This window comes from Haliaeetus leucocephalus, unplaced genomic scaffold, assembly GCF_000737465.1.
Source record: "Haliaeetus leucocephalus isolate CR32 unplaced genomic scaffold, Haliaeetus_leucocephalus-4.0 Scaffold536, whole genome shotgun sequence".
In the NCBI taxonomy this organism is placed as follows: domain Eukaryota; kingdom Metazoa; phylum Chordata; class Aves; order Accipitriformes; family Accipitridae; genus Haliaeetus; species Haliaeetus leucocephalus.
The window spans coordinates 3,879,204-3,896,318 of NW_010972972.1; the positions used below are offsets into that span (position 1 = coordinate 3,879,204).

A 17,115-nucleotide genomic window follows, 5' to 3' on the forward strand; every position below is an offset into this window, starting at 1 on the left:
TGCTGGTAATGCCGCCCCACAGATTATCTCGCATTAAAGAGCGAAGGGTATTTGGGTCCTGGGAGCGCAGCTGGGCCGTGGGGTAGGAGCAAAGTTGCTCTAAGCCTCAAGACTGGCACTTCTGCATCTTAAGCTACAATGATATTTCCGTATTTAATTCTCTTGGATAACCAGTGGGATTTGAGTATTGAACTGAGCTGAGTTTGTGCACCTCTTGCAGGGATGTCCTGAACAGCATTCTAGAGCATCCCAGGGCAGAAAGGTGTCATGTCCATCTGTGCCACCCTGTGCCTGGCAGTGGTTTCTTGGCCCTCACAACTTGACCGATGGGGTTCATGCTTCCTCTCTTCTTGGTTTCAGGCATGGAAGAAACGCTGGTTCGTCCTGCGCAGCGGTCGGATGAGTGGCGACCCCGACGTCCTGGAGTACTACAAAAATGACCACTCCAAGAAACCTTTGCGTGTGATCAACCTCAATTTCTGCGAGCAAGTGGACGCAGGCCTGACTTTCAACAAGAAGGAGCTGCAAGACAGCTACATCTTTGACATCAAGACTAGTGACAGGACCTTCTACCTGGTGGCTGAGACCGAGGACGACATGAACAAGTGGGTTCGCAGCATCTGCCAGATCTGTGGCTTCAACCAGTCTGAGGAGAACACAGGTACCGTGAGAGCTGTGTCCGTGGCCAAGAGCATCTCCTGTCCTGTCCTCACAACAGGGTCCGGCTCCTCTTTCAGATCAGACCTGTGGGAGGGGGGTGCAGCCCACCACAAGGCTGGGAGTGCTGGAGTGGGGAATGGATGGACACTTAGGAAGCCTCCATGAGGCTTTCCTACCTTTGACATCTTGAAGCAGGGCAGGCTTTGCCCCTGTGAGCCACCTAATTCATTTTTACCCCCCCGTAACTGTAGACCTTTGAGTGTCTTACAAGAAGTTGGTGCGGACTGGGGACTTTTTTAGCTGCAGCCTCTGTCCTCATCCATCACCAAAGTCCCACTGAGAGTCATGGGAACCAGCAGTGAAAATCCCCCTCATTCAGAGGTCTCAATCCCTTGGTGGAGTAGGGGAGATTTACTGGGACCATGTCCCTCACTGCTGTGGTTGTCCCCACTGCTGACAGGCTCTCATGTGAAGAACAGACACGTCTTCCCCACCTGCATCCCCATCTCCTCCTGGGACCCACTGGGAAAATGCTGGGAGGGGAGAGGAAAACACCGGGAGGTTTTGTGCAGCGGTGGGACCTGTTCCACCGGTCGTGCTCCACCATGCAAACTGAGTTGCACTGTGGCAAGCCTCTGCGGTGAGCACCGGGGAGCTGCCTCCTCTTCCCCGGCACCATGAGGGCTCACATAAATCCGAGTGAGATGGGATGGGGGGGGGTGAGCATGGGGTGCAGCTCTGCAGTCACCCACCAGTCCCATTACATCTGGTAGCACTTCTGGGCATCTTTGCTTTATCTCATCCATGGTCCCGTCTCATCCAGGGGACTCCAGTCCTGTGCTCGGTCTAGATGAAACTCCCCATAATAACGTCCAGTTTGAATCTGTTTTGCTCCGTCGCAGAGCAGCTGCCATCCGTGGGAGCTGAAACCCTGCCAAGAGCTTGTCAAGCAGGACAGCAAACAAAGCATCACAGCAGCGCGGATGCGTTCTCCACCAACTGACGCATGAAACGGGACGTCACCTTGGCAATGGGCGTACAAGTGGTAGAAAGGATCCTTGATAACACTGCCAGCGCGGTCTTTCAGGGAAAGGTCAGGCTAAATAAATTACATCCCGTTCCGATGTCAGCAGCGCAGTCCTCGAGGTTCAGTGAAATTGTTCAGGCCTCTTTTTTAAGAGCTGTTTTGCTGGAGGATTTTCCATTTCACGTACATTCAGCTGGGGGAACTGTTTTTCTTCCCATTTAGTAAAATGAGCTTTCAGCCCAGCAGCAGTGGGATCGATACTGGACTTCAGTGAAATATAAATCTGGGCAGCAAAAGGAAAAACAATCTGCCGCTTGCAAGTACATCTGTCCCAAAGGGCACATAGGGCTCGTCAGGCTGCAGAGATCCGAGCCCTATTCCCTGCAGGATCATGGAGTGACATCAGCAAAAGAGGAACAAAAATCCCTATTTGTAACAAAATCACAGCTCGTTAATGGTGTAGGGAAAGTACCCACTTGAAACAGTACCCAGCTGCCAAAGCATGGTTTTCTGAGTCAGCTGAGAAACAGCCTGCAACGGCGAATGCAGCAGATGTGTCCAGATGCTGCAGAAAAAAGGGAGCATGAATTATTCAGGGCTGGTTCTTCACTTTGGTGCTTACTGAAGCAGTGACCCCACACTCACCTTTCCTTCACCGTCCCTGCTAAGTAATGGCAAATAAATCATCAATTTCCCAAAGCAGATGATGTTTGTTTGAAGGACCCACGGCCCGAGGCTGGGCAGAGAGGTTGAGGGATCACTGCAGCATGATGGCTATTGGGAGTCTTGTCCATCTTGGAGTACATAAGCCCATCCTTCATATGTGTCAGCTGGAGGGAGAAATAAAACAGTCGTAGCAATATTTGTAACTGCTGTGTTCCCTGTTCATCACCTCCTTGAAGCCATGGGTTGATGGATGGGAGAGTATGAGAAGTTTGCATGAGATTAAAAGAGTTCCTGGGTAGAAACAGAGCTTGAGACATCTGGCATTTCTTTCTCAGATCTTCACCCCCTCATCCTCAAGCCTCTCTGTGCCTTGTAGCCTCTGCCTTGGAGAATGAATGAGTCAGTAATTGGATGCACTAAAAAGGGGAGGAAAAGGTAACCATCATGGGCAGGAATAGCTCCATGCTAATTGTAGCAATTAATTAACTAAACCTCCCTCTCCCAGCAGACAGGCAGTGTGACGGAACGAGATCAGAAACTGCTGGGGAAGCCACTGTGCACATTTTTCTGGTTGTGCTCGTTCCTGGGTGCGTGACTGCTTTATACTGACCTGAAAGCCTTGCTGGGTCCAGCCCCAAAGCTGGGCTGTTTTGGCTGGGTTATATTCACATGCCAGCCAGGGAATCGCTCCATCACTCGCAAAGGTGATTACTACAGCTGCCATCACATGCTGAATTACCTCCTTCTTGAAGGGATACCCCACATCAGCTGAGCCCCAGCCACTGGTCACAAGTTTGCTTTTAACCCACCGGTGGTGGAGGAAAAACTCATTAGCTTTGGGGCAGTTTGGGTAAAAGCCTATTTCAGCAGCTCCCCATGATGGTAGGGAAAAGACAGGTTTTCAGTTGCTTTTTAGCACAATTTACTGAGTAAATGGGCAACCCGAAAGCAGCTGCACGTGGCGATGCAAACTGGCTGCAAACCCCCTGCACCAGCTTGGGACCATGCTTGGGTGCTGCCCGTGCTCCCAAAAGGCAAAAAAAATTAAAAATCCAAATGAATTTATACCCTTTGATTCTTCATTCTGTTTACAGCTCAATGGAAGAGTGTAAATTTTCTGTCGCTTGGTTTTCACATTAGTCCTTCATGTCCTGTCTAGACTGGGGGACTCTAAGGATTAAGAAATAGGATGGAGTTTAGGCGTTTTAATGTCATGCTGCGGTTAGCTGCTGGTTTAGCTGATCGCCAGCTGCATTACACATCTGGTTCATTGAAAGGAAGCTTGTTTCAGCCTCAGGGACCTAAATGTCAGTGAAGCGGCAGGTACCGCCGGCTGCCCCAGCACCGCCGAGGAGCAGCCGCTCCGCAAAGACGCCGTGGTGGCTTTGTTCCCCACCCCGACCTGAAAATAATTGCAGAGTGGTGTGATTACATCTGCTGGGAGAAGGGAAATTAAATTGACTCTAAGGTGTTTACCCAGACTGTGGCAAAGCTTTTTGTTTCTGTTTACACCTATTTACTTTGAGAGCTAATTACTATTTTTGAACAAGGGGAGCCTTGCAGGATCCTGGCTCCTCTGCGGGTCCAAGCAAGGCGATGGTGCTCAAGGAAAGTAGATTTGCTCCTGGCTCAGCGCTGCTTTTACACTGCAATTTGCACTGGTGCTACCTCGGCTGACTCAAATACGATGCGGGGAGACCTGCCGGGAACACTGAGCCACAGGCTGCGGGAGAAACGCAGGCGCGTGGGTATTTCAAACCATCTGCATTTTCCCTGCCCTAGTGGGCAGGCAGCCAGGGCTAAGCTGTGAACTGGATTTTCTCATATGCTTTGTTTGTTGGAGTTAGAAAAAATACCAAATCCCACTAAACATATTTTGTGTGCCGTTAACCCTTTCTGGAGCTGATGCTTCAGCCCAAACCCCGCCTTGTCCCATTCCCAATATGACAGAGGTGCAGCTACGGCAGCGTATAATTTAATTTCTAGTGAACCAATGTATGTCCTTGCAGTGAGCATGTCCTTGCAGGGGTCCTATGCACAAGTTAGTTATTTTGGAGGGGTCATACCTTTATTAACTCTATCCCAATTTACTGTGCCACCCCCAGCACCTCCATGGAGCTCCTTTTCCACCTCCTCCGTGGGGCAGGGGCTTTCTCAGGGGCTCAGATTTGTGAGTGCGGAGCAAACACCTGGGGGGAGTTTAAGAGTTTATTTATGCATGGCATTAATGCTAGAGGTTTAGCCCAGCTATGAAGCGGGGAAGGGAGTAGTTGCCGGGTGAGTAAATGTCCTTGTTCTGAGCTTGGAGAGGGTGGACGGGGCGTGAGAAAAGGATGGTGCTGGGCTCCTGCCCCAATGGGTTGTGTCTGGCAGCAGTGGCCTTCCCCACCCAGCCCAGGCATGTCGTCTTCTTTTTTTTCATCTGGGACTTTATTTCTTGTATTTATTTCTCTGCTTTCTGCCAAGGGGCTGTGCCAGGGCAGTCCCAGGCTCTGGCTCACTCCTTGCTCCATCTCCAAGGCTCAGCGCTGGCATTTTGCGTCACAGCTGGGATCGATCTCCAGCAATCCCAAGGCTTTTACTGTCTCACTGAACGCAAGTCAGGGCCAAGCATCAATGTTTAATGGAGAGCTGAGTGTCTCTCCTTCCTCCTTTGACACAGCCATGCTCACTCCAGCAGAGTTTACCAGATCAGCCTTTGGACACCAGTCACTTTCCACTTACATTGATGAGAGCTCCTATGCCCCACGTACATGGTCTCTACTGAGGATCTCTTCGGCTTGATGCTGCCCCAGACCCTCCACTGGTTGCCCCCTTCCAGCCCATGACAGCAAATTTATTGGTTTAGTACCCACTTGACTTGCTTTGGCTGGGAGTCCCATATGGGTCACTGGCTGGTTGCTCCCCAACCTGCTGCCTGCTCACACAAGCTGCCTGCAAGTCTGTGCTATGAGCCCATATGGCTGCTTTTGCTCCCTCCTTCCTTCTCCCCCAAAAACCTGTTGGTCCCAGCATCAGGCCAGCAATGCCCCCCACCCCATCAGTTCCTTGCAGCCAGGTTTGCATGAGTGTTTGCCGAGCAAAGGGAGCTCAAGGTGGGCTGGAGAAAAACCATCACAAAGATACCCCTGAAGACTTGTTGGGAGGACAGGAGCTGCCCAAAAACTCAGTGAAGAGGCTGCAGGTAGCAAGACTAGAGTAAACATATACGTTTGCATGTCATACACCACCCACCTCCCCCAAATCATCGGTGTTCGCCATCCCTGCACACAGGAGTGGGGCACTGGGGAGCTCACAGAAGGCAATGGCCCTGGGGCAGCCCCCACATTCCTGCTGCTGCTACCTCTTCCATGGCCAGGTGGAGGGGAAACACTAATGACCACCAGAAGACCAGGTCCTTCCTTGCTATTGTGCCCAGCACACGCCTCCTTCCTTCCCTGCTTGCACCCTGGAGGAGTTACAAGCCCAGTGCCATGCTGGGGGCTGAGAAATGGGGGCAAGGAGGGAGATGTGGGGGTGTCCTTGTGTCCCTGAAAGCACCCGGGCCCTGATGCGCTTTTTTTCGGTGTCTACAGGCAGCACTGCCACCTAAGGGCAGCTGAGCAGGCAGCCCCTTGTGGAGCCTTGTGCCCTCAAGCTGCGCCAGGACTTGACTCTTCAGCTTCTGTTGATGCAAGTCGATTGGTCTTGACTTCATCTTTAAGCCGTGGTATTGGTTGTACTTGGATATCAGCTCATTTGGAGGTCAGTCTGTCCCCCAGTAGACAGTATGACACTCTATGACAAGTGATGAGTGAGAAATGGCGATGAGCGAGCGATGAGTCTAGTGGAAGGTGTCCCTGCCCATGGCAGGAGGGTTGGAACTAGATGATCTTTAAGGTCCCTTCCAACCCAAACCATTCTATGATTCTGTAACTACAGCTGAGTTGAGCTTAACCCATGGGGTAGATGGGGCAGATCTGGTTGGGTTCTCTCATGTATCCCACCTTCCCACGTCTCATTCACCTACCCAAAGATCTGATGTCCCCTGACCAGCCTGGGACTTGGAAGTGGCCTGCACTGGGACAGCAATGTGGAGTTCGTGAGCCTTGAGCCCTTTCCTCTCACCCAACAACCTACCACACATACAGATGTAGCCTTTTCCTCAGTGTTCCCATCAATACTTTCTGCACTCAGCATCATGGAGCTCCTTCTTTTAAAAGACCATATGTCACATCTAGATCCACTGGTTGCACATCTCAAGGGCATTTGGATCAGTCCCACCCATCCTTCTCTACCATGTTGTGAGTTTTCCTAACAAAAGAAACAGCCTTGGCCACAGATTTGCTCTGCGAAGGCAAATGCAGATGTCATGTCTCAGCCCCAGACTTGACCCAGCCTGTCTGGAATGGATGGGGGAGACCTGGTGACCCCAACTCACTTTGCAGCAGGCTCATGGTTGAACTTCAGGTGCATTCAAACGCCTCCTTGCTTGAGTCCCAGTTCATCCTTTAGCCATCCTGCCTCTTTAAATTTGTTCCAAACTTCCCTGACCCTGTTTTTCCTGCTCCACAAACAGCAAGTTATTTTAAGATCTGACACTGTTCAGCTTTTATCTCAGTGTAAACAATACTGGAGATGGAGTGGTCTTGGCACAAAGGAGCAGCTTGAGAGCAGTTAAGTGCCTGCTGCCTTTTTCCCCCCTCTTTTTCCCCTCTTTCCCTTTGGAGATGAGCTAGTTCAGGTGTTAATGAGTCTGCTGAAGAGCAGAGAGCTACTAATGACCTGGAATTTGCTTCCTAGAAGACAGAAACAAGGAGAGATCTTGCTGACCTCTACCAACAGGTCAGGGTCTCCTTGCTGTGATTCCCCTGGCATTTTGGAGAGGGAACCAACGTCATTGAGAGTGAGACGTGCTGGTGGTTATAATTTGTCCACTTTTGGGGAGAAGATGGAAAAAGATGTCTAAAATGAGGTGAATCATTTGCACCCGGGAAGTGCCTATTTCTTTCCATCAGCTCTCCAGGGAACCAGGACTGATGAGCTCAGGTGGACACAACCACTTTGTAGACTCCTAAAACTCTGCTGAGATGAATCCCACCCATCTCAGGATTGCTGTCAAGACCTTTGAGATATTTGGATCTTCAAACGGTGTCATTTGTCATCATTTCATTTACACCAGATGAGGATCAACCCCGACTATTCTTCCATACCTTATTCTTCTTGCTGTACTCAGCTCTTCATCATGTTGTATTACCAGAAGCACTGCAGGACCAGAGTCAGGACTACATTGCTGTGATGGTCACTGTCCTTAACACTGAGAGCAGATTTCTAGACCATCTGGGTGCCAAGAAAAGGACTGAAGCAAGGATGCAGAAACCAGAAAGCAAGAGAAAAGTTCTTAAGGTACCTACATGATTAGAAAGCCAAGCTTCTGATGCAATTGAATAGCTGAGGTTTGCAATGCTGGATCAGCATTTTCTTAAGAGTTTGGGATTAGGAAGTGTAGGAATTTTTAGGATTTTATTATTTAGATGTTTTATTGTGGCTGTGGACATTTTGGAGAGGTGGGACTGGAAAAATCCTGAAGATGTGTCAGCCTTGTGTTTGCAAACCCATAACTCTGCCATCCCAGTGAGACCTCTGGAAGATACATGTCAGTTGAGTCCCCTTTGACCATACCCAGCATTGATGGGAACTGGCAGACGATGCGGCCGTTTGTGGGAGCACCAGGTTTATAGGCGAAGAATGCTCTTAATCTCGCCACAAATAATAAAACCATCAACCAACAAAAAAGAAAATTTATGCTCAGCTTTTAAAAAAGACCAACAGCCAAATACTCCAGTTCTTCATGACTGTTTCCCAGCAGGCGCCCAGCACAAGGGTATCTGACCAGCCTCTTCTGAAGATAAATATGGAGCTAGGGCCTTGGGGAAAATCCTGCACTTTCCTGGCCAAAGTCCCACTGGGTTTGCTGAGCTTAGAGCTGGGATTTGAGCTGGGAGGGAAGGAAGAAATGTGAAGTTCAAGAGGTTTGGGGTTTTTTTAAAGCAAAAAGCATTGCCCAGCCTTTCCAGCCCAGGTTTCCCAGCAGAGACTGGCCGGCTGCATTCATACCTCTCAGCCCTGCCTGAGCCTGTCTCCTGGGCCAGGTACCCAGAATCAGAAACCCATTTAAAATAATTCTTTGTTTTATAATTGGCTTTTATCGCTACGAGCCCTGTGCGTGTCAGGTCAGCCCCATTAGTTTAATGGGAGCTGAGGAATTTTTAGGATGACTTACTGACCGTGGAAAAATGAGTGTGGCAGACAGTATCAGCATCGCATCAAAAAGCAAAACCACGCAAAGCCTTTGGAAACAAAAACAGCTGATGGGCTTGGAGCAAAGCGACCGGCAAAGCAGCACTGTCTGAGCAAAATCGAGGGAGGGAGGGAGGCATTTTGGGTGTCGGCCAGCTGGGAGGAAACTTGCAGTCAGATTCGCCTGCATTTATATTTCCCAGAGGGGTCCTGGGACTGGTTTAGCCCATGTGCCCCAGCCGTGCCACGTTGGGGTTCATGGAGCTGTATCCCATGTCTGCAAAGTTGCTCAGGCGTCGGGACATGATGCAGATCTGCGGGCAATACCCAGCACGTAGGGGCCAGGCTGGGAAATGCGATGGACACAGGACTCCAAAACGTGTGTGTGTGAGCAAGTTGGAAGACAAAGGAGAAAATCACAGTGACCTTCATGGTGGATAATTTCAGGCAGTTTTTCACAGCGTGACTCTTTTTCCCCCCCAAGCCAACATATTTCTACTTTTCTTCCCTCCGTATATTTCACATTGTTCCCTCCAAACCTTTGACAGGGGCCATGGCTTATACGCTCTGAGCACTGCTTTATAAAACCTGATAAAAGCCAGGACAGATTTAGACTCTCATTTCCGAGACCCCAATGCCTGTTTGTTTACTGGTTTGTATTGCTCTATATTTCCAATTAAAATGGAGCCTGAGTAAAGGGAAAGCTTTCTAAAGCCTTTAAAGCCTTTGAGTGAAGGCACATGGAGCAGGAAGGAGCCATGAAGCTGTCGATTGCTGTGAACTTTCCATGACACCACTCAGGGTTTGTTTCCAGACTGATTTTTATTTATGAATGCAGTAGCATTTATTACTGATTTTATCTGTAAAGATAACACTTCTTCCCTAGATGGTTTCTATGCTTCAGTTATAATTACTGCCTGCTTCTCAAACATACTTCTGCATTATTTAGGGTGGTACAATGTCAGAGCTGTAGTGTCGGCAATTTATTACTTGGACTGTGAGGTTACACCTGATCCAGGGATGCCCATGTCCACATGTATGCCCTGGCCACATCCTGGCTCCCTCTGGGAAGGCTGAGAACATCTCTCAGGGTCCCTCATGGTGTAGATGTAGCCAAGAAACCAGTTTTCTGCTGGTGCATACAGGTGTTGCACAAGCTCTGAGCATAAAGGCAGCCTCTGCTCAAAGGGATTCATCATCAGGGCACAGCATAGACATGTTGGTGCATCTTTTCTTCTTCCTGTAGCCATTTGCTGCCAGAGGTAGCTCGGTGATGGTACCTGCTCCCTCCAAGCTAAGAACGGTCTTAAAAGGGACACTTGGCCACAGGTCCTGAAAAACTTGATGAAAAATGAGACTGTGCAGGAAAATGAGATGTCGTTATCTCTCCTGTTCCCCCCTTGCTCTCAGCCTGCTTCTTCTCTCTCTGAGAGTCAGACCGAGGAGGGGGTTACAGTTTCCACCAGGCATTCAAGGAACAGCTTAATTGTTGGTCCATGCTTATGATTGCTTTAAGCGACAGAGGATGAGGCAAATACTTACAGTTAAGCATGAAAAAACACCCCAGCTTGAGTCTCTATCCTTGGAGAGACTCAAACCCCAACTGGACACAGTTCTGAGCTGGTGTAGCTGCCCCTGCTTTGAGCACAGAGTTGGACTAGACCATCTCCAGAGGTCCTTTCCAACCCAAATATTCTGTGATTCTGTGTTTTTTATGAGCTTACACTGCAGGGCAATATCAGGCTTCGGAGTATGGTGAGGAGCTGAGATACCTCAGCAATCCCAGCAGGTGAAACTGGAGTAGTTCCCTGTCTGCATCACCAGGAAGGTGGGAGGGCAGAGCAAGAGATGAGACATTGCCTCATCTGAGTCCATATCACAGTGTATTGTCTGATACCCCTTGGCTCTGGGTAAGTCCAGACTCATGTTTTCTTATCCTTTTTGCTCTGTGTGATGTCCCTCATTGTACTCCAGCCGCTCCATGGCGGGTGGTGAAGCTCTGGCAAGTGTCAGCCTTTACTGGGGATTCAGCTTCTTTTCATGCTTACTGGGTCATTGTCACATGCTGAAGAATGTGTCTGACTCGTTTGCACCTTTGATTGATTGCCACCCTTTATATCTGTTTATTAGGATGGAAAATAACATTTCACCTCAAAAATTTCATCATGTGTTCTTTCAGCTCCACATGACCAAATCCCATCCTGGCCAACACAGCTGCTCCTTGCCAATTTTTGGTACGATTGCCTTCCATCATTTTACTGCCAAATACATAAACTGCCCCTATTCGCGTATGCCATTGCTTTTGAAGTAAGCTGGAGTTGAGTGACTGATTGCATTTGCTATTTTTTTTTTTTTTTCATAACTGACAACGAATCCTCTTTTTGAAGTGTTGGGCCAGCGTCTGGGCACTCAGGCACTTGCAAATACTTCATCACGTGTAAAAGTGTAGTAAATGGCTATTGCACTGCCTGAGGCTCCAACCTCACCTTTATCTCAGGGCAGATCACCTGCCCTGCCAAGCACCACCTTGTTTGACATTGCTATCTGTGTAAACCATTCCCTGGAGCTTGCATATACTTTGTACAGGCTCAACCTTGATATAAAGCCTTTATGATGGTAATTATTTTTGCTGGCTTGCTGTAACAGTTCACATTGCTCTCAAATGAGTCATGATGAAGTCTTTCAAATACCCACTTGTAATCCATAAATTCTGTGATGAGTCTTTTTGCTAGTTGATGGTTGCTTTGATGATTAGTGTTAGGGTCAAAACCTGGTCAAAACATGATCTCCCAGGTGAAAATGTTGCCTTCCTCTCTTGAGAGTTGTCTGAAAAAAATTCCTGATAAAGCAGAAGACTTTGTCTTTCCTGGAGAGCACTGTGGTGTCTCTTCAGTCTTTACATTTTTGGGTTTTTTTAAGTATCTCAAACCCAGTTTCTTGACACCCATGGCTTTTCCTCATACCCAAACTTCATTCCATGAGTCTAAAAAAGGGGTAGATTTGTGATTTTCACTTGAAGCTCATTCTAACTTTTACAGCTTTAATACAGGTTTTAAATACCATTATATCTGTTCTTTGGCATCAACATAACTCCTTCTGGGGGTCTGAGATCCTGCTGGCTTTTCTGTGATGCTCCAGAAACTCACTTCCACTATTTCTGCTACCTTTAAGAAGAAATGCAAATGCTTTTAATTTCTTTGGCATGTTGCTGGAAGGACCACCCTATCCTCTGCCTGCCACTAATGTTTTTATGCAGATAAGTCCATGATTTCCTAGCCCTGGACAAACAGTGCTTCTTGCAGTAAAAAAAAAATCCACTGACATATCTCGTTAATGAGAACACATGCTACTGTCTGGTGTCTCCTGGTGCAGTTTGAAGGGAAGACCAACCCTGTATTCACAGACCTATATGACACAGAGTGGTTTGTTTTACAGATAAAGTGGCTTAAAGAGTTAATATTGCCCTGAGTGCAAGAATGCCCTTAGTTGTATTAGATAAGTTAAAATATTTGCTTTAATAATGTTTATAAATGATGAAGTGAGGCACAAATCAGTTTTCCTTGTGGGTGCATTGCTGCATGAGTGATCCCTGTGAAGTTCTCATGTCTACAAAGCATTTGGAGATGGAAAGCTGGAGCAGGCTGGTTTATGGTCCGGTCTGGTCCTGGTAATTCCTGCATTCCTGTGGTCGTAGCCAAAATCCATTATATCATGGCTTATTCCTCGCAGCATCTGCGGAGAGAAACGGATCCAATGCATATTTGTTACAACCACTTTTCATCCTATGGGTGAAGGACTCTGTGATAGTGATGAGAGGGGCACCAAGTGTTGGCTTTCATCCAGATCTGTTTCAGCAGCCAAATACACCAAGTCTGGACATGGGTCATCTAGGTAATTAGAAGAAAAAAAATCCCATTCCTGTGAGGAAGGAAGAGTTCCCAGAGGTGGCACATATGGAGTCTGAGCAAGCTGATGCTGGGGGAATGCTGCCCTTGCAGCGAGCAGAGCAGGTGACAAGCCCATCACAAACTCCACTTCAGAGGTGGTAAAAATTCAGCATGTTCATTTTCACTCTCACTGGAATCCATTTTCATCCGCTTTCAGCATTGATTTTGATTCACACCTTTTCACTCTGAATTTGAATGAATTTATAAAAAAAAAAAAATCAAGAGTTTCTCTCAGAATTGCGCTTTCACATCTAAAAAGCACATGATGAAGATCTTTGGTTGAAGAAGGGCATTCCACCCCCAAAAAACGATCCACTCTGATGAGAAAGAATTGAAACACTTTGACCTTCTCCTCTTTTACTTAAAATTCACTTTTATCCTCTAAAGGTTTCTTGTAATTTCTGGCTGCAAGCAATCCTTTGGCAAGCTCCTATTTTGATTAAATGGCATTTTCCAGCTGGAGGATGTCAGAACATTTTCAATTGGCCCTCAGCCAAGCGTGAAGCATGGGCAATGCACCGGGCAAGAAGATGTGGATTTTGGTGTGGGTGCTGGTACCATCTGTGGTGTGTGCAAGGATGGGCACAGCTGCAGAGCCGCAGATAATGTAATCTGGCTCTTCAGGGTTTTAAGGATGGGCTCACCACACTTTGCGAGCCGCATCTGAGTGAGGAAGAAGAGGGTGAGGAGCTGTTGAATAAGCCCATGGGATGGTTCACAACCCATGAGAGAGCATCAGGGGAGAGAGGGTTTGCTCCAGTCTTTGGATGCCGGAGGATGTTTTGTTCCTGAGTCAGGGAATGAGGAATGCCAAAATCCAAAAATACTACGCTCAAGGAGATTGTGATAAATCTGCCTTGCCCGAGTCTCCTGAGGACCAAGCTCTGCATTACGCTCTGTTGCCCCACTAAACCCAGCTCTGCTGCTGCTGTGTGTTAAAAATAACCACAAAACCAGCCCATGCTTTAGTGCACAAGGTTCAAACAGCAACATCCATGCTGGGAGCTTGCCCCGCTGCTCAGTGCAGAAATATCCAGTGGGGAGAGATTTGCTTGTCTGCAACCAGACGTGATGGGGAGATGGAGGGTGTCCAGGTGGAAACAGTCGTGCACAGATATAAGAAATGCAAGAGCGTAACATGGAGCTGAACTGATCGTGACCAAAGTCCAGTGGGATGTCAAACCCAGCAGGATCCAGAACTCTAGCCCAGCCTGCATCTCTTTTAACCACCTTCATCTCTTCCTTGGGATGATCCTGGAGGGGTACGAGCCATGGTGGATGGGGGACGTGGGGACAGGGACAGGGCTGGGGCTGACCCTAACCCAAAAGCGCTTGCAGGAGAGCCTGCCAGCCCTGCGTTTTGGAGCATGAATACCACAGTAATGTATTGCTGTGCTGCTTTCAACCCACGCCAGTTCTTGCCTTTGGCACAAGCCACGGACCCCAGTCCCTGCCAAACCAGTACAGATGTTTTAACACTCACCGGAGCCCAGATAATTACAAACAGAACGGAGAGACTGGTCGGGGTTGTTTTCTTTTCATTGCTTGAACTCTTAGCCATTCTCAAGTGAGACACCTCCCACTTTCTGACATTGCTTTCAAAGACATTTTTGTGGGCTGCATTGCTAATACTTGTTTTATTAGGGGAACGCTGAGAAGCCCCAACCAGGATGAGGATCGCACCATGCCCACTGACGTAACGGTGACCACAGAGTGAAACAAGTGCAGGGAAGATGAGCGGAGCAGCTGGGAAAACATTTTCATGGGAAATTAGAGCTGGTTTCTAACCAGTAGCTTTCCAGCCATGGCATTGCAAAGCTCAGTTCATTTTCAAATGGGTTTGGGGAGTGTTTTCAATGGGATGAAACCATGCGATCAGCTGGTAGGCACTGGCCAGAGGATGCTGCAGGTCCTTCCCACCCTAGATCCTCACGGGAGACAGTGGCCATCGTGGCGAGCTTGTAAGCAGAGCAGATGAGATGAAGGAAGGAGCAGCATCTCCTGTTTTAATGGAGGGAAGCCAGCAGCAAACACCTTGTTCCTGGTCTGTGCTTGTACAACCCTAAGATAAGGGAGTCTGGCCCGTGATCAGGTTCTATGTTCCCTCAGACCATTTGCAAAAAGCCAGGTTTGAGTTTAATGGATGAGAACTGATGTAGCATGAATTAAACCAGTTGCCATAGGCATCTCCCCTGGGGACACTTAGAAAGTATCTGCGGGGAGGAGGGCCAAGAAAGCCTCCTCTGGCTTCAGGTCTACATGAACCTCATGTCTACTCACCCTTTTTCCATCAGGATGCTTTGAGGTCCTCCTGGACATGCAGGTTCATTTTGTCCTTGCGTTTGTTACCGCAGCTGATAACTGGTTGGGTGGAAGATGACTGGCACAAGCCCACCAACCCTGGTGGGCTCAAGCTGTCTTCATGGTTCTCCCCTCAATCCCTGCTGTGAAATTCCTCGTTTGCCATGCCCAGCCATGAAGATTTTCATCTGACATTATTCCAGTTCATTTCCTGTTGCTGTGGAGACCAATTTAAATGAAACTCTAGTATTTTGAAAGAGAATATGATTCTAAGTCATTTGCGTTGCAAGGTCCCATGCTAATAGCATTAGCATATTATTTGATTATGGTGATGTGTAGGGAATAAATTCCAAGTCCTTTTGCCATCATTGCATCTTAAAAGAAGAGGAGGAGAAAAAAACTCCAGGTTTTAGCTGATACTGAAGACTTTTACTGCAAGTGAACTCATAATTTCTGAATGCATAAAGCTTTGGGGGTCACAGACATTTTTAACCTCATGGCAATGAGAAATGCTTCCTGGAAGGGACCTTTTCTTTCTCTGCTTCCACTGAGCACTGTTAATAGACTGCCTAATGGGCAGGACTCAGGTTTTTAATGACGGGTAGAGAGATCCAGGGCAGCTTTTTGAGCTGTTTGTGTTTTTGCTGGAGTGCTGGTGTGGCAGAGCCAAGCTAGAGAGTGGCTGTGCAAGGTGCAATCCTCCCATCATTTGCAGAGACTTTTCTTCTTGCATTTTCCCTTCAACAGCTTAGGAATGGTTTTCCCTTCAGGACTTCTTTAGAAGATTCTGTTATGTGGACAGGGTATGCCCATACACCTAAATGAAAAAAAATTGCATGGAAAACTTTTTGCAGAGAGGATTGTTTTGAGAGTAAAGGCTGCAGAGATGGAAAAGTGAGAGCTGAACTTCCAGCAAGAAAAAAAACAAACCAAACTATTTTTTTTTTTTTGAGTCTCCATCCCTAAGGGTATGTTTTCTGGGGATGAACTGACCCTTGCTTGCACTGACCGCCAGGCCGCTTTGCTCACTGGTTCAGGGACGCAGTATTGCAGCCGTGAGGGTTAATGACTTCTTTTGTCTCCTCTTTCAGCTTTTGCAGTTGATGCAGCTGATATTGCCCCGTCTGAGCATGCCAGGCTCACCTGAAAAATCTGGGGCTCTACCACAACCCCCTGTCCCCATCTTCCCCCCTGCCCCCTGTGCAGCACGCACCTCCCTTTCCTTTTAACCCATTGGCTAAAATACACCCAGCAAGCAAAAAAATAACATTAATCCCAGATAGAGAAGAGAAAAACGGGGCCAGACTCCTGCGGTCTGGTCCTGAGCATGGGTGCAAGTGCACCCATGAAGAAGGGGGCTCTGAGAGGAGAAATTTGGGGAAGCTCTTCCTTTCCCCATTGCTGCCTTACTGAGCCATGGCGAAGCAGACCCTTAACAGTGCTGCTGTTTTATTGACTCCCCAGCAAACCAGGACTTACAATGTTTCTCCCCCAAGGTAAGGAGAGATCGAAATAAATTACTTCTGTAAAGAGCCGGGAATGGCAGTTCTTCTATAATACAAAGTGCAAATATTTGGGCCTTTCGTGCACTCCCTTGAATAGAAATGGTACTAAATCATGCATAAGTAAAATGAGTTCACGTTTCCTCCTAGCGAAAGTTTTCCTTTGCTCTCCTGGAGCATTAAAGGCCTACGCTCCCGTTGCCATAAAAAGGTCTATAAAATTTAAAGTGAGCCGTTAAGAAATCCGGGTTGGGATTATGCTTGGAATCATCCTTTCTCCTTCTCCATCCCTGCTAAGTGAGGCATGAACCCATGTTTGCTTAAGCAAGGAAAGGCACCCACATACTACTTGCAGTGAACAATGAGGAAGACAAGAATAAATTTGTTCAGGACCTAAAAGCAATTTTTTCCTGGGCTAGGGGATGCAAAGTCAATGGTGCACCAGCTTCTGGGCTTTCACCCTCTTCATTGGTGGCATGTTGGACCATGGCATTGCATGAAGACTTTGTTGGCATGATGTCCAACGGAAAGCCCGGTTAGGAAATGCCAAAATCACTAATCATCATCATAAATAATAATAACCAGTCATAATAACCAATGCAATCTCCAAAACAGGATGGTGGAGCTTCATTTCACACAGTGAGAAAGCTGGTTTGATGCTGGGCTGTCATGAGGCTTCCTCTGGCAGGAGAAAAAAACCTTTTCTCATATAAATGTGTCATCTCTTTCAATA

General features: G+C 47.8%; 1 protein-coding gene across 1 annotated transcript in view; it reads left to right on the plus strand.

Moving 5' to 3' along the window:
* Positions 1 to 365: 365 nt before the first annotated feature.
* Positions 366 to 17,115, plus strand: part of GAB2 (GRB2-associated binding protein 2) — a 36,424-nt gene continuing 19,674 nt past the window's right edge. Inside the window, exon 1 of the mRNA XM_010576577.1 lies at positions 366 to 661. Coding sequence (XP_010574879.1) covers positions 400 to 661 — 262 coding nt within the window. The 5' untranslated portion in view covers positions 366 to 399. The remainder of the gene's footprint in view (positions 662 to 17,115) is intronic.